At 44.7% G+C, this 18,290-nt stretch overlaps 1 protein-coding gene across 3 annotated transcripts in view; it reads right to left on the bottom strand.

Moving 5' to 3' along the window:
* Positions 1–15,970, bottom strand: part of PCSK5 (proprotein convertase subtilisin/kexin type 5) — a 505,527-nt gene extending 489,557 nt beyond the window's left edge. For 2 of the 3 annotated variants that reach the window (XM_013965990.2, XM_005683788.3), the window contains exon 1: positions 15,252–15,944. In XM_013965990.2, coding sequence (XP_013821444.2) covers positions 15,252–15,443 — 192 coding nt within the window. In that variant the 5' untranslated portion in view covers positions 15,444–15,944. Of the gene's footprint in view, positions 1–15,251 lie in introns of all 3 variants that reach the window. The other variant, XM_005683789.3, reaches the window with a different exon arrangement.

Here is an 18,290-nt window from a genome sequence, read left to right as displayed (position 1 = left end):
CAAAAGACACAAAGCTTGCACTGTTACCCCCAAAGAGATGAGCACAGACAATAGAGCCCTCAGGGTTCCCTGGGATCCTTGGAAAAGCCATCCCAGTGCTAGGATGATCTGGGACTTGGCTCTCGGGGTGGAAGATGTCACACTGTGTACTCTGACTCTCCCACTAAGAATTCTCATGAAGTTAAAGCCAGGAAGAACAACCCTGTTGACGATGCCAAGATCTGAAATAGTCAAAGATAAGGATTAGGCTATTTCCCAGGAATCTCTGGACTTTAGAATACACACACACATGACTCATCAATCCTGGATGTCTCCTTTATATCACACTCCCCTATAGAATTTACTATGCACTGTTAGCCTGCCCTTTTGACTGGGTAGTAGAATTTTTTGTCATTTTTCTCCAGCGTTCAGATTTAATTTTATATACATTGCTGGCTCATAATATAATTTAGGATTTGATCAATATTTAATGATTATTTATATAGAGCCAACACCATGCTATGTGCTACAGAATAATTAAGCCTTTTACAAGGAGAAAAAAGAAGAAAAAACTTAACTACACTCAGCTTATTAGGATTTGGGGCAAAATACAATTGGAATCAACAAACTGAAATATCAGAGTGACTATGCCTATACCTGTATTTTACCTGTATTTCCAGAGTGAGGTATTGTGCAAGTGACATCTGAGATGTACCTTGAAGAAGAGAATTTCCAGAAGAGCAAGGAGTCAGGTGAATAGTCCAGGTGGAAAGACTGGCACAGAAACAGGAAAGGATTACATATAGGATCTGGGGAATAATGGGAAGTCCAGTTTGGCTTTGTTAAGGGACAGAGCAAAAAAAAAAGGGGGGGGACGGGAAAAGTATTTTGAGACAAGTAGACAGGAGCCTTTAAAAGCACAGACGAAGAATCTGTTTAAATGCAGAAGGTAAATGGCGGCTAACGGTGACTTCTGAACAGGTAAGCGGCATGGTCAAAATTAAGCTTTAAGACCATCCTCTTCGATCGCAAGCTCAACCCCTCCATCCTTGGTCACTAGACTTCATTTACACCAGCTGGCTTCTGTTCCTCTAGGGACTCTGCACTGTTGTCGCCTCTGCGTGGACCTCACCCCACCCCAGCCCTCCAGGTAGCCAGCTCCTTATTCAGCTCTCTGCTCAAGTGCTCCCTACTTAGTGAGGCTCCCTAACTAGCCTATCTAAAGGAGTCCTCCCATCCTCAGGCACTTGAGACTCTACCAATGTATTCTGCTTTCCAATAGCAACTTATCATTTGAAATTACTTTATTTCATAATGGCCTCATAGGTTGGCTCCTTCCACTAAATATAAGCTCCATGTGAGCAGCTGCTGCTGTTAAGTCACATCAGTCGTGTCTGACTCTGTGTGACCCCATAGATGGCAGCCCACCAGGCTCCTGTCCCTGGGATTCTCCAGGCAAGAACACTGGAGTGGGTTGCCATTTCCTTCTCCAATGCATGAAAGTCAAAAGTGAAAGTGAAGTCTCTCAGTCGTGTCTGACTCTTTGTGACGCCATGGACTGCAGCCTACCAGGCCCCTCCCATCCATGGGATTTCCCAGGCAAGAGTACTGGAGTGGGGTGCCACTGCCGTCTCCCATGTGAGCAGACGTCTTACTAAAGACAGATATAGTAGGACTGGATCTATTCAAATGGCTGTTAAACAATAGGTACTCAATAATTATTTTTTAGCAGCTTTACTGGGATAAAATTCAAATACCATACATTCATCAAAATATACTATTCAATGATTTTTAGTACAGTTACACAGCTGTATAAAAATCACCACATTCAATTTCAGATCATTTTCATCACCCCAGAAGAAACCCCAAACCCATTAGTAGTACCCCCGCCCCCACCACCAATTCCTCACTGCTCCAGTTCTAGATGACCACTAATCTTTCTTTCTCTGTACATTTGTCTGCTCTGGACATTTCATATAAACAGAATCCTACATGCATGGCCTTTTGTGACTGGCTCTTTTCACCCAGCCAGGGAAAATGTTTTCAAGGTTCATCCACGTTGTAGCTGTATTAGTTCTTAGTTGCTCAGTCATATCAGACTCCTTGCTAATCCATGGACTGGAGCTTACCAGGCTTCTCTGTCTATGGGGTTTCCCAGGCAGGAATACTGGAGTGGGTTGCCATTTCCAACTCCAGGGGATCTTCCAGATTCAGGGATCGAACCTGCGTCTCCTGTGTCTCCTACATTGCAGGTGGATTCTTTACCCAATGAGCCAACAGGGAAGCTGTATTAGTATTTCATTCATTTTTATTGCAGAATATTCCATATAAGGAAACACTATATTTTGTTTGTCCATTCATCAGTTGATAGACATTTGGGTTGTTTCCATTTTTCTGGCTCCAGTGAATAATGCTGCCATGGACTTTTGTCTATAAGTGTTTGTGTGAACAAAGGTTTCATTTCCCCTGAATGTACATTTAGGGGTGGAATTGTTGGATCATATGGTACTTCTACTAATACATTTAACCTTTTAAGGAACTGCTAGATCGTCTTCCTACAGTGGTTGCAACACTTTGCTTTTCTACCAATAGCATATGAGAGTTCCAATTTTTCCACATCCTTGCCAACACTTGTGATTATCTGTCTTTCTGATTATAGCAGTCCAATTGAGTATGATGTGAATTAGTATCTCATTGTGGTTTTGATTTGCATTTCCCTAATGACTAATGATATTGAGCATCTTCTCATGTGCTTATTGGAGATGTGTCTATTCAGATCTTTTGTGCCCATTTTTAACTGGGTTATTTGTCTTTTAGTATTGACTGTAGGTGCTCCTTATATATTCTGGATACAAGTCTCTCATCAGATGTGATTTGCAAATATTTTCTCCTATTCTGTGGGTTGTCTTTTGACTTTCTTGATGGTATCCTTCAATCACTATTTTTAAAATAAAACAATGAATAAAACTAATCCTTTAAGATAGGAAAAACAACAACAACAACCTGTGACCATTTCATAAGTATGTGGAAAATTTGTGGCAGGGCAGGACCTAGAGGAGAATTCAAGTCACCTGTTTTCATCCCTGAGTTTTGTTTACTGATTCTCAGCATTGTCCAACCAGCCCAGAAGCAATGACATCATCCTATCGTGAGTCAAACAATGCAGCACTTGGTAAACCGGCTCATGAGCACCAAACAAGTGGAAAGACATCCCAAGGTTAAAAAAAATAAAGAGAAAAGATTTTGCTGGAAACTAGGCTATAATAAATCTTAAATGGCCTACAATTTAGTTTTCTCTTGAAAAGCTGAAATTGATGAATGGGTCCCACACACATACAGGAGGAAAAAAAAACAAAAAACATATTAGTTAAATGCACCTAGAATAGGCCCAGGATGAGTAAGCGGCAAACTTCTAAACTTGTAGTTATGGATACGCACTTACAAGGCTAAAGGTCCTGAAACTGTCTTCCCCGCCTGCACTGCATTCAAACTCGTGAGCACTGCCCAGTTTTATTATGGTTGAGAAACTTCAACTAGTGAAAACAAGGTACAAGCCTGGGAACATTGATATGGAGAGAACTGGTATATTTTTACAGCTGTAAGAGCTTCTCAGAGTAGAAAAATACCAGGCCTTAAGTACTTATTACAAAAATATCAGCCCTTAAGTACTCAGGGAAAATATACATGAGATATATATTTGTGTGTGTGTACACATATATGCACACTGGGAAAGGCAGCAGGGAAGGACTTGTTTTTAATAAATCTTAACCAGTTTCAATGATGGCAGGGTATCCACAAAGCAATTTGCCCAGGACAGAATTAACCCCTTAGATAATGCACAGACAGGGCTTCCCAGGTGGCTCAGCAGTAAAGAATCTGCCTGCAAATGCAAAAGCCACAGGAGACATGGGTTCAGTCCCTGGGTTAGGAATATCTCCTGGAGGAGGAAATGGCAACCCACTCAGGTATTTTTGCTGGGATAATCCCATGGACAGAGGAGCCTCGTGGGCTACAGTCCTTGGGGTCACAGAGTCGGACACAACTGAGCATGCACGCATAATGCACAGAACATTCAACTAGAAACTTCATGCTTCTTGTATGATGCTCACCCTAACCGAACAATTTGATTCACGTATAAATGCAAACAAGATTAATCTAAGATTGTAGAGAGCAATCTAAAAATATTATACATTATACAGAGAGCAAATTATAAATAAGATTAAAAACACATTTCAAAATATATCCATATTCTTATAAGGCAGTAAAGTTAAACTAAGAATACATAAAAGATACATAGTTTCATTATATTATATAATTATGTAAAGGGCAGAATACATGATGTAAATAAATTATAGGTATAATTATTTACTCTAATGGAAAGTAGTCTATATGACAGCTAAAAGGTAGAGGCAAACATAAAATGGGACATCATACAAAACACTTTAAAATCACCCTTAAATATTATTCCTGGCTTCACATTCGCTGTTTACAACCTTCCCTCCATATTCAGTGCTCAACACAATCTTCAGGTTTTAAATCAAATATGGGAAGGTTCATTTGAGAATTGAAAGCAATCGCTCATGTGTCTGTCTTTATCCCTCAAGTTGACACAAGACCTGCAGTGCAAATAGTAATGCACAGATGTGTAAAGTAGAGATAATACCTAAATTTACCAAAGGAGAATTGAAGTATGGGTCAGACTTCATGTTTATCTGCCTAGTGGGTACACCAGCACGAAATACTTGGAAACCTTATCTTAACCAAGCTGATAACCCTGCTAATATCACAGTCTCACCATTTCCTGATTCCATCCAATTCACTGGCCTTCACCTGTTCTCTATCTGGTCATCCCACCCTGGACCTTAACTTTATGCAGCATAGCTCTAGTCTATACAAACAAAATTACCCTCTGGGATGGCTTCCATCTTTCCACCTCTACTCCTCTTACCGAACTGGCTTTCCATTTCCATGTTGAACTGCAGCCTTTATAACTGCCCTCTTCCTTTGGTTCGCCAGTCCTATTTTGGCTTTACCACTCCTCAAAACCTGGACACTGTGGTCTATCATTTCAAAGATGGAATCCTTTCCATTCAAGAACCATTCATCCCCATCACCCCCAGCTTCCCACAGTCTCTCGTTCCTTTTTTCCTCACCCTAACACATTCTAACTCCCTGTTTTGTCTTTATCTAACCTCAGGTTCCTGAGTATTAGTGACCAAAGCACAAAACAATGGAGGCTGGTTCATTTTCTCACTCTTTCTGTTAACCACTACTTACTGAGCAATAACCACATAAAAGCAGCTATTGCCGTCACTATTTGGCAACTCTTCTCACTGGCATTGGTCATTATCTCTTATTAGAATTTCCTAACAATGTTCCCAAACACTGAAGCACTGGGCCACTAATTTCGCCCAGTTCCCCCTCTCTCTGCCAGTGGCCTTCACCTCCGAACTGATAATGCGATCCAGGCCATTGTCCACACACGCTCGCTTCCTTTCCTCCCCAACATGAACTCTCTAAATCTCCATTCACCTTCATTCCTCTTTAGTCTCAAGGCACCCATGTTCCTCTTGCTTTCCAAATCCATTCCTCTCTAGGTATATCCATTATGCTTGCTGCCCCAAGTGCCCACTGGGCTTCCCCTATGCCACCCACTGTGCTTGGTGCTGGGGACACAAATAGGAATGAGGCACAGCCTGGCTTTCCCAGCTAGTGGAAGAACAGATATGCAATTACACACCCACACACAAACACACACATTCAATCAGCCTGACCATATCATTTCTCTGCCAAACTCAGATACGTTTGAAAGTGAAGGGGATATTAAAAAAAATACTGAATGGATGTGAACTGATTTACTTCAGGCATAAACCAGTGCTCTCCCTTGCAAAATATGGTATCAGTTCAGTTCAGTCACTCAGTCATATCCAACTCTTTGCGACCCCATGGACTGTAGCACGCCAGGCTTCCCTATCCATCACCAACTCCCAGAGCTTACTCAAACTCATGTCCCTTGAGTTGGTGATGCCATCCAACAATCTCATCCTCTGTCATCCCCTTTTCCTCCTGCCTCAATCTTTCCCAGCATCAGGGTCTTTTCAAATGAGTCAGTTCTTTGAATCAGGTGGTCAAAGTATTGGAGTTTCAGCTTCAGCATCAGTCCTTCCAATGAATATTCAGGACCGATTTCTGTTAGGACTGACTGGTGTATGGTCACACTAACTGCAACTTAGTATGGTACCTTCAATTATGCGGCCATTAAAGTGTCTGTAAAAGTATTCAGTAACATTGGAAAAGCCTCACAATATAATGGTAAGTGTATAGAAACTGAGCATAACTTGGCTTAAAAAAACAAGATAAGACAATTGAGATTTACTGGGTATGTAATATGTGCCAGGCACCATTCTAACTACTTTTAACTAATCCTCACAACAATTCTAGGAGGGAAATAATACTATTAGATCTTTTCCACACATGAAGAAAGTAAGACAGATGGGTGCTTCTTTAAGCATCTTTAAGATGCTCGCCTAGGGTGCCCCAGCTAGGAAGTGGCAGTATTAGGATTCAAACCCTTTTAGTTCTGTACCTATGATCCTAAATACACCAGGACATTGATGAGAAAGAGATGAAGGGAGATGACATAGGAGGGCGGGCAGATGAGCAGTGAAACGTCCCCTCACTATTCGGTCAAGCACTGGTGTTAAGAGCATGGGCACCATGTTCCAATTCTCATCACCTAGATTTTCTCTAGTGTAGCTCTCTGTGGCTTCATGACTGTGTCTTCAGGGCCTCCCCACCTTCTTCATCTACTCCCTCTATCCCTTGCCCTCTACATGGAGACATTCCTTCGGGTTGTATTCTCAGCCCTATCTTGTTTGCTTCACATCTTAGCATCCTGCGTCCTTTCACAGCTTTACTCATACTGAGATGGCTGAGCGGCAGTCCTCACTTCTCTCCTGCCCTAAATTCTCTCCCGGCTACTGTATATTTCCATCTGTATGGCTCTCTACCTGCTGACAACGCTACAGCTGGGCCTCCCATGTGGTTCCCCGAAACGCTCCTGAGGCTGTCCTCATTCCACAGATGACCCCCATGTTCCTGGTCCCAAGCTATAAACTCTTTCCTCTTCATCTTCTCACTCTGTCTCATCGTCCCCTTCCACTGGGTAACTAAGCCATATTGAATCCAATTGTACTAGAGCTTCCGAATCTATTCTTTCAGTTTTCCCAAGTTCTGTGTTTATAACAATAACTTTGCCCAACACAATACCTTCTCTGCCTCCTCCGGTTCATTATGCACACGACTACCAGCGAATTCCCCACCAGGCAAGGCTGAACCATACTGCACTGCCTAAGACTCCATCAGTACTTGCCTTCCTTAGCAGTGGTTATGGATAAAAACACCCTAGGTCCCTGAGAGCAGAGAGTATATTATGGATTACATGGTAGATTCTCATGTGTTTTGAATCAATAGGGTGTTGCCTCCTTCTCAGGGAACTTCAATGTAATTCTTTATCTTCCTTGATCACGTTGAAACTCCCTAACCTAGACATTTAAGGCTTTATATAATCTGATTTGTAGTGGGTACTTTTCTTGTTCTACATCTCCTTTCCTTTAGTCTAGTGGTGGCATCCTCTCTTCTTTTAGGAAACTGTCCTTCCTTAGTTGGTAGGGTGCCCACCCAATGTCAACATCTCCCTCACTTCAAGGGAGGACAAGTGACCCAAGCTAACTCACCAAAACACCACCACCCCCACAAACAAAGGGACTGGCCTGAAAATAGGGATATGACCCAACTGGGAAGAACTGCAATCTTTTTCAGGGGTTAATTTCAAGACTGCATAAGAGAGGTACTAAGAATCAAAAGAGCTCTACTGCTCATGGAAAGGGCCTGATTGAAAACGAAGCAAATACAGGGAAACAGATAAGAATCCAATGTTAGTACTACCTCTGACTTTTCAGCTGGATAGACCCATAATCACTTTTCTGAAACTTGATGTGTTTCAGAAATTCATAATTCTTCAGATGAGAAAAGTACAGTGGAGTGTAATACACACTCTATATGGATCAAGGAGAACATCCTCAAAATCAAACTCAGTAATAGACTTCTGCAATCAAACACATTAATGTCCTACTTGATGTCAGTTTAGGTCAGGGTAGGTTTTTGCCATGAAGAAAGTACAGATGAGATGAGGTTTGGCTGCAAAAAGTTTCAGCTTCTGGCTTTAGAACTTCACATAAAGGCATGTAGATCTGTTTAAACCAACAGATTCCCTGTTCCCTTATCTGCCTGTTTATCGTTTTTATTTGAGCAGTATGAGTTGGGTTTTTCACACATGTACTCAAAAGAGTCCCATCTGTATTCTTTATGGGCCTCTCTATACTTCAGTTTTATTTCCCACTACTCTCCTACACATAACTCATATTTGAGTCAAACTTAAAAGACTATGTTTGATTGTCTATATAAAAATAAAAAATCATGCAACCTCCACATTGCATATGCCTTATAAACCAAAGCTGTTCAACCAAGAGATGGGGAGCCCTGGCTGCTTGATGCTCTGGTCAGCTGTCCCAGCCCTGCACCACCCTCCAAGGCTCTCAGGGGAAATGTGAGACTTTCCATGAGAAATGTTGGGCTGGATGAAGCACAAGCTGGAAACAAGATTGCCAAGAGAAATATCAGTAACCTCAGATATGCAGATGATACCACCGCTATGGCAGTAAATGAAGAAGAATTAAGAGCCTCTTGTTGAAGGTGAAAGAGGAGAGTGAAAAAGCTGGCTTAAAACTCAACATTCAAAAAATGAAGATCATGGCATATGGTCCCATCACTTCATGGCAAATAGATGGGGAAACAATGCAAACAGTGAGAGACTTTATTTTCTTGGGCTCCAAAATCACTGCAGATGGTGACTGCAGTCATTAAATTAAAAGACACTTGTTCCTTGGAAGAAAAGCTATGACAAACCTAGACAGCATATTAAACAGCAGACATTGCCAACAAAGGCCCATCTAGTCAAAGCTTTGGTTTTTCCAGCAGTCATCTGTGGATGTGAGAACTGGACCATAAAGAAGGCTGAGCACCAAAGAATTGATGCTTTTGAACTGTGGTGTTGGAGAAGACTCCCTGGACTGCAAGGAGATCAAACTAGTCAATCCTAATGGAAATCAATCCTGAATATTCATTGGAAGGACTGATTCTGAAGTTCCAATACTTTGGCCACCTGTTGTGAAGAGTCAACTCACTAGAAAAGACCCGGATGCTGGGAAAGATTGAAGGCAGGAGGAGAGGGGATGACAGAGGATAAGATGGTTGGATGGCATCACTGACTCAATGAACATGAGTTTGAGCAAGGTCCGGGAGATGGTGGGGGACAGGGAAGCCTAGCATGCTGCAGTCTACGGGGTCTCAAAGAGTTGGACATGACTGAGAGATTGAACAACAACAATGGAGAGTCAGATGTCACACTGACTCCTCACCATTTCTGTTTCCAGTAGATCCCCAGGGGCAATTACCAGAACCTGGAAATTCACCAGTGCTCCACTAGAGAAACTCCTAGTAACTCCTGCATTCTCTTACTTTTCCTCTGGAGCAGCCTCCATGTCCTTGGAGCCCTTATAGATCATATGATACTTTCTATGTCTGTCTTTATTTATATGTTCATGTTTGTTCTTAGGGCACTCGATAACACAGCAGTCCTGAGAGGTAGATGGGGCAGATGCTCAGGTACCCAACTTGAGGGTCAGGTTGATAAATAAAAGGGAAAACCCTAGAGTTTCATTGAAACCTCCTGACTTACTTTAGTTTAGCTGGACACTTTCCCAGCGCACTACCCTGCTTCTCTGGCTGAACTTTCTAATCTCTCTTTGCTCCTAGGGTTAACTCAAATAGAAGAGTTTATTGGCCTGGATAGCTCCTTCTTGGTACACTTAGGTAGAGAGGTGTAATCTGTTGAACTAGTGAGAATGTTGCTCGCGCAATTGCACTCTAGTCAGTTCAGTAGCTCAGTCATGTCTGACTCTTTGCAACCCTAAACTATGTGCAAATTTAATCCTAATATAAAAATTCATATATGTGGCATATTCATAACATGAGCATCTATATGTGTTCATTTTTACCACCCAGGAAGCCAAAGTCGGCTTCTTTGTCATTTAATCCAACCTGAATTAGCCAATGATCAAATCCCGAGGCACAGAGATGTCTGCAGATACTTCAGCCTTGGGGAAAACCCAGACACTGCTTCGCATAACTTGAACCGACAACACAAATACCCCTCCCTGCCCAGGGGATGTTTCTGGGTCACGATTCCCTCCCTTAACCAAAGAGTCAGACATGGCTGGACACTTTCCCAGCGCACTACCCTGCTTCTCTGGCTGACCTTTAAGGTTAGGACCTTTGGATATAAACTCATTAAAGATAGTCATAAGGCAAATTCAACTGCCTTGGGGCTCACAAAAATGCATTGTTTCATTTCAAATAGACCCCGAAAATCCCAATGGCCACATACAAGCCATTCCTAGCCTATGAGGTTAAAGCAACAGACCCACCATCAGCAGGCCATGTGCTCTGAACGGCTTTTTCTCCTGAAAGGTTCCCTCACTCATGAGAACCAAGCATGTAAGGGTGGCTAGCAGAGGTCAGAGCTAAGGTTCTTGGGTGTGGAAATCAGAGCCAAGGTTCTTGCCTGGTGCAAAGCCAAATGCATCACACAGCGATCACTCTGGGACTCCCACATCCATTTACAAAGGCCTAAGGATTTAACTAGGGGAGCACAGTGCACTCCCATACAACCCACCAGACTAGCCCTGTCCCCTATTTCTGAAGCGATCCATGAGCACTGGGCACTCACCCTCCACTGTTTACCAGCACCTCAAGCATCCCACATTATTCACAGGTCAAAACTAACCAAGAAAGTGAGAGACCTTCAGGACATTGCTGAACAAGGTTCTTCCTGCTAAAGCATCCTGTCCTGCTGATTTGGAAAATGGTTCTTGTCACCTTTCTCATGCAAACCACATTCAGAATTAAGTGAAATAGGAATTCATATATGATCTCTCATAATGTACCAAGGCAAGGTGCTTTATAAAATAATCAGTCTTCAGATAATTTTTTCTCCCTTTCTTCCATGTCCAGTGAGCTTATCCTACATTATTTAATGGATTACAGCAAAGATCAACCAGGGAGGGGAGCACTGCCATGGGAAATCAGCCAGAATTGTTTAGAACCCAGCAGAAAACTGTTTTAAACTATTTCAAATTGTTAGTTGAAATGGAAAACCCGTTTCCCTGTCTATAGAACTCTGATTTAGCTTTTTTGACTCAGTCATCAAACATATTTTCCTGATCTTCAGTGTGTTGCATTTTCCATCATAAAAATGTCTTCCTATTATCATACCTAAATAAAGTCTGAATCTCACTTATTTCAGATCCGGATTCAACAAGCCTTCCAAAACTACTTAACTATGTGCTGAGCAGTGCAGAGCCGACTCCCTCTATTATCTCATTTATTCTTTTACAGATGAAGGAACGGGGTCTCTAAGTTCACTGACTTTCCTGCTTTCCTAGACCTTGCAAGTGGCATCTGTAGAGTTTCCAAGTCTCTGCTCTCAATGGGACTGCCAGGTAAAACATTCTCCCCAGTATTACTCTCAGCTGGCTTTATCTTTCTGGAATCTTGCTCAAGATAAGTCACGCCTTTTTTTTTTTTTTTTTTTTTTTTTTAGGGGGAGGGCAGGGAGGGTAATCTGATAATCTCAGTTTGGAATCAAGAATTAAAAGCACTTCACAGAAGGATAAATGCAGCTGGTGCACAGAGCAAACAATCTTTACAGAGGACCTTCTCTCTGGGTTTGAATAGCCAGAAGTTTTCCTCCAGGTTTGTAGACTGCACCCAAAGACAGGTTCACAATTAACATCATGTTGGGTCTTATTCCTTCATGTCTTTTTCATCCTCTCACCACTACAGTGCTAGCTAAAAACTATGCCTCTTTTTTCCCCTCTCGTGTGGACCAACAGACAGATGTACCTACCCTTAGCCAGCCTAGCAGTGCTCATTATGATAAATATTGAGACGGCTTGGAGCTGGGTCTTAGAGGAGAAGAAATGCAGGACTTTCTCGAGCTGATTGTAATGCCAAGCAAAATATGATATATAATGACATGAAAACTACTACTAGTTACAGCATCATTTTAGAGTTTCGAGGCATAACCATGCACAAAATACAAACATTATGTGAAAATCTACCAAAACAACTGCTATCTCTAGAACCAAAGCCAAGAGAAGCTTCATTATTGTTCCCTTCCAGGATGTCAAGCATGTTCTTTTTGCCTGTTTGATTACTTCTGTGTGACTCTCTACATACTATCTTTCTTGAACACGACAGGCCAGGTTTTCTGTAGAAATCTCCAGGCCAGAAATTTACCTATGGTTGCTTTTAAATGCTAAGATGCTACACAAAACATGACACTGAACAGATATTCAAAACCAGATTTTCACTGTGGTACAAAGTCACTACCTTATTCACCTAAAATATTACACAGAAAGACCTCAAAAATACTACCAGGATATTAAATGACTATAGAAACAATAAAAGGCCTCAGTTCCAATCTGTGACACATGAGGTGGGACCCCAAGCCCAAATGCTTAAAAACAGGGGCACATTCTAGAGACGTTTGCAAATTAGTTACTGCCCTCAACTGAACCACAGCTGGCTTACTGATATAAAGAAAGAACAACAAAAGGATGGCCCTTACAGTGCAATGATATTGCCTGTGTGAACTCAATTTACCACCTTCAAGACTTAGTCCTTTGATCTACAGAGGAAATGCTTTTCACTGTAAGAATTGTTTTTACACTGGTTAGGGCATCAGTTCAAGGAGTCCTCTGTCACCCCTGTAAGCTCTCAATTTCCTCACTGGCATTGTAAAAACCACAATAAACCACATTTGGTGTTACTTGAATGTAAATTTTCTTAGCATTACCTTTTAAATGAAAATCCACGGATTTTCACTATAAAGCCCTTTGTAAAAAGTCAGACACGGTTGCAGGATATTGCAATGTTTGGTTATTCAAAAATGAGTTCTGTGACAATTTCTTCTCCCCAGTTCTGCCAGGTTCCAAATGTGTAAGTTATATTTAATGAGTTTATTTTGATATAGATTTTTCCACTTTCATAATTCCTGAAGCTGCTTAGGTTCAAGAAGTCCAGGTCAGTTGAAATTAAGTATCTGTGTATTAAGCCTGGATATTTGCTTTCCGTCTACTGAGTCACTAAATCAGAATTCAGGGAAATGGGGATTTTACTTTCTTCTGCCTTCCTTTCATCCTCACCCCCAGGCATAGGCCTGGACCACACAGTCCTAGATCTGATTCACACCCTTTTACTGTCTAGATAGGTGACCTGTGTGGGTAACTTCTCCAGAATATTGGTTTCCCTGTTGCTGTAAGTGAAGTAATATCCAACAAAAATGGTTGTTCTGTGGATTATGAAGTAAGTGTATGGTCAAGAACTATTCTTCCAAATATGCCTTTTTTATGGGAGATGCCCAGTGTTAGCTGAACCTGAAAGATGCATCTGGAAAGATTATTAACATGACTACTTTTATTATTAGCCTTTCCTTTTATATTCCCCAGGTCACATGCAGCACCCCCCAACTTCAAGCTCATGTAAATAAGATTTGAATAGACTTAATGTTTTCTTCCAGAAGATAGAAGAAGCAGGTAGAATCCCAACAAGCCATTAGGATGAAAATCTCCCGAAAATGACAAACACTCAGACAAAAAAAATCTGGCTGGCTGTGGCTTCCTATCCGATGTGTGTTAGACCCAGGGGACGAGAAATACAGACCTTGCCTTGGTCTCAGCCCTCCACTAGACTGGTTTCTCCAGAATATGTCCACTCTCTGGCTCCTCAAACAGCAGCAAGATCCCCCCACCTGGCCCCCTCCTGCTCCTCCGAAGCCCCAATGCTCCTGCTAGATGCAGTAACAGCAGCTCTGCCTGCTCTGGATGCCGTGTCCCCCAGGCAGCCCAGAGTACCCATGCTGGAGGATGTGTTCCTAGCCGTGGAGTTCCATAGCATCAGAAACCAACAGTCTGTGCTCTCCTGCTCCAGTGGACCCAGCCGGCATCTTCTTCCCCCCTCATCCAGGCAGAGCACGCGGGGTGCGTGCAGCCAGAGCAGTCCCATCAGCGGTCTGCTGTGAGGGCGCCTCTATCACCCTCGCCTCCCTCCCCCATTAGAGTCTCATCAGTCAGACCAGCGCCACTCCTCAAGCCAGGCCAGGGGAAGCGAGTGGGAGGGATGTAAGGATGGGGGAGCACTTTCTGGGACCTGCTTCCACTGCCCCTTCCATCCATTTCTTGCAGGAAAGAGAGCGAGGAAGCCAAGCCCGGAGGTACGTCCAAATCTGTAGTGCTTCCAATCATTCTCATAACATCCCTCAATTCCGAGTCCCCAGCTGGGCAACTCCTCCCAAAGCACCTCACGAAAACCCCGCGCCACCGCCGCCTCCGGGTCCCGCACGTAACTCCCAGAAGGAAGACCCGCTATTTTCCAAAGCAGAACCAGGTCAGTGGTCTTGGAAGTTTGACACCTCCCGCTCCGGCTCTCCATCTAGAAGCCCCCACGCTTATCCAGTTTGAGAGGGGAAGCCAGGAGGTCTCCCCACAAGTCTTCACTCACGCCGGGTCCGGCCGCCTCCTCTCTCCCCTTTCTCGAGTCTAGCTCCAGCCCTCCACTCCTCTGGCGCCTTCACTGAGTGACCAGAGGTTCTCTGGCTCCTAAAAGAGGAAACTTCTTTTCAGGGCTAAATTCAGGTCCGAGCAGGAAAGGCTTTCCCTTCCTTGCCTCCCCCCTTATCCCGGCTCTCAGAAACCACAGGGAGCCGGCACCAGGAGCGTGCTTACCCTTTAACCACTAGAACAGTCCACTGCTCCAGGCTTTCCACTGCAAAAGTGTACTCATGTACACTCGTGATCCTTCGAGAGACCCTACCTGTCCCTCCTGATTTGCAAGAAACAAGTAAACAAAACACAAATCGTAGCAACTTTGGAGAGCGAGTGTGTGTATGTGTGTGTGTATGTATGTGTGTGTGAGTGAGTAAGAGGAGAGAGAGAGCATCGCAGAAGAGTTAGGGCAACAGCTGCAAGAACACATCTGGAAGAGGGGGAGGGGACAGACGAGGAGGGGACAAGCGCGAGGTCGTGGGGGACTCCCCCCATTCCCCCGCCCTCGCAGCTTCAGGGCCGAGAACGCGGCCAGCCAGTGGTTACCTGTCCTATGTTGATGAATCCGTACTTGCTGGCTATGCGGTTGGCCTCCGGGAAGCCGCCGGCGATTTTGACTGCCCAGTGGTTGGTGTAGACGCGCGTCCGGCACACGGGGAGCAGGCAGCCCCCGAGCAACGCCAGTACGCAGAGCAGGTCCAGCCGTCCCGGGCAGCAGCAGCGGCTCCCCCAGCCCATGGCCCCGGCGCTTGGCTGCTGCTTCGATCGCTCGCTTGCTCCGCTCACTAAGCTGAGCGCACAACTAACTTCTTCGGCCTGGGCCGCCCGAGCGCGCAGCCCCCGGCCGCCGCGGCTCGCAGCCCTGGGAGATCGGCAGGAGGCGGCGAGCCCCAGCAGGGAGCTGAGCAGCGAGCCTCGCACCCACTCCTAGACCATCCCTGGGGCTCCGGGGACCTGTGCTCCCAGCTCTACGGCCCACGGGGCGGTCGGCCGGCGCTCCCCGGCTCCGGCGCAGGACGCGGCTGAGTGGGGCGGGCGCCCTCCCGCAGTTGGGTCTCGCCGGGCTCCGCTCCCGGACTCTCCGACTCGCCCTCGCTCCTCCCGGGGCCCCCGAGCGCGGCGGAGGCGGCGGTGCAGGCAGCGGCTGGGCGCCCCCTCTGCTGGCCCGGGCTCCGAGCGCTCGCTAGCTCGCTCCCCGCGCTCCCTCCGGCTCCGAGCAGCGCGCTGGGAGTGTAAGTGGCAATGGCAGCAGCGCCTGCTCTGCATAAATGACTCCCCCGCCCCCCTCTATACCCCTCCTTTCTCACATCCCCCTCCTCCTCTCCCTCCTCCGCCCGCCCGAAAGCGGCCACGGTGAGGCGCCAACCAGGTCCTAGCGCCGCTGGGTTCTTCGGGTTGCAACCTACAGGGTCCAGAGCAGCAAAAGCGAGTCTTTCCAAAGGGCTGAGAGCAGAGCTCCGGGGTGGGGGTTTTACCCTCTTCTCTCCTCTCCCTTCTGGATTTGTATTAATTTACCGCCACTTCCCGAAAGACTAAAGAGATTTACAAGCTGGTTCTGGTCAAGCGCCCCCAAGATTCATTCATCCTAGCTCTGAACCTCCTTAAACAAGTAAGTATTTAAGGAGGTCACTTGCGTGTCAATTGCCGGACAAATAGCCCGAGATTTTCACTTCGTTAATTCTTCATGCTTTTCAACAACTGTTTATTTCACAAAATCTGCTCCCGGGAGAAGCTACCACACAGGGCGGTAAGGCGCATCGACTCTTACAAAAGCCAATCACTGGCAATTCCAAAGCAGTGTTGCCTGCCTGCTGACTTTCGAAATCCGTGCTTCCAATACTAGGCAACACCACGGGAGAGTAAAATTCCAGTCGCGGAACTGGGGAAAGATGTTTCTGTGACTATTTGGTATGAAAGTGGAAGGAGATGTTGGGCCAAGGGAATAACTTCATTCATTCGTTCCACTGAGTCTGATGAGAACTTCTTTTTCTCCACCAAGGGAAAAGTTTTGCAACTTTTCCAAGAACAGCCCTGTAACAGTGCTGAGTTCGATATAAACAGGACCACAGAGGAATTTCGAATGAAATAAATGTGTGGCTACGCCGCCTTCATTACTGTATCTTCCACTGTGACTGCAGCAGGCAGGAAGAAGCTCGGATTTACCCGCTTCTGGGGAAGAACCTCCCCGCCTTTTCTGGCACAGAACGATTTCTTGTGAAAAGAAAATATACCCCTTATGAAATAATTCAGTTGACCTTTAAAGTATTCACTATACCACTAACCCGCCACCCCCCGCCTTCCCCCCCCCCCCATTCACCCTGCTCTCCCCCCTTCACCCTTGCTCTCTCCTCTTCCCATCCCCCATTGTCTTTCTTACCAGGCTGTGGTTAACTGTATTTGAAGGTAATTAACACATCACACCTTGGGTAATGATTCTGTTATCTGCCTAGGGCTTCACTTTTCTTCCTCCTCCACTCAGCGGAACCAGAGCTGCAGAATCAAAACATGCAAATTTTATAAAACTCATAGTTAAATTCATAAAAGTATCATTTTATGATTTTACACATCGTATAAAGTATGACATATTAAATATTTAATCTTGAAAATAAACCCACCAAATGACTTTATTCCCACTCTACTGAAGAAGTGGAAGATCAGAAGAACTAAATCATTTGCAGAAAGGCATGTATTTTACTTATTTACTCATCTGACTGGTTAGACACATATCTTTTCAACACCTAGAATGTGCCAGGCATTGTGCTGGATACCGGAAAAAGAGGAGGAAGGGGAAGATAGGGGACGGGGGCGTCAACAAGGACTAGTGCATTTCAGACTCTGAACAACTCTAGAGTAAATGTAAATGTGGTTTGTTGCTGTTGTTTGTAGATGGTAAAGCATAAATACTATGTTTGGGCTTTAGAGTTTTGATACAGCCTCCTTACTGGCTAGTCCCTTTGCACATTCCCTCTTCAGCCTGGAGCCTAGAAAGTTTACAATCTGTTAGGTCACTGTTAATTGCCACCCAGACCACCTGTATCCTATTCATAAGGACATTGGATTGTTCCTCTAGAAAACTGATGGGTTTCACATGGGATGGGAAGACCTCGTCAAAATCCAATATATGCCAGTCAGCCTTTTTTTCTTTCAGAAAGGAAGGCATTTGCTGTTGGATGGGACTGAGACCCTGTCTGGTGATGACCCAGAGGAGGGTGGCCACTGTGGGGACTATATAAACTACTCACGACTTGAGTTTGTAGGATGGGCTGTAGGTTTCTCTGGGACTCTGGCGTCAGTATTTAGAACAGCAAAGGCAGCCCCCAAACGCTGCTCTTTGTAGGTTGTATTGCCTCTGGGCTTCACCTTCTGAAGATAATGGGGAGCCACCTCTGCACCAAGTCTCCTGAGGCCTGGAGGGTGTTTCCTAAGAGGGGCACATTACTCATTGACATTTTTTTCTCCATGTTGTGTGTTCTCTTTTTCTTTCCACTAACACCCTTGCCTTCTGTGAGTGTGCCCTGCCTGGCACACACACACAGCATTCACTGCACCAAGCATGAGAGAGAATTAGAAAGGCAGGTAGGAAAT

The sequence above is a fragment of the Capra hircus genome, chromosome 8 (assembly GCF_001704415.2).
Source record: "Capra hircus breed San Clemente chromosome 8, ASM170441v1, whole genome shotgun sequence".
Lineage (NCBI taxonomy): Eukaryota > Metazoa > Chordata > Mammalia > Artiodactyla > Bovidae > Capra > Capra hircus.
The sequence above is the reverse complement of the archived record's forward strand: the minus strand, read 5'-3'. Positions and strand labels throughout refer to the sequence as shown.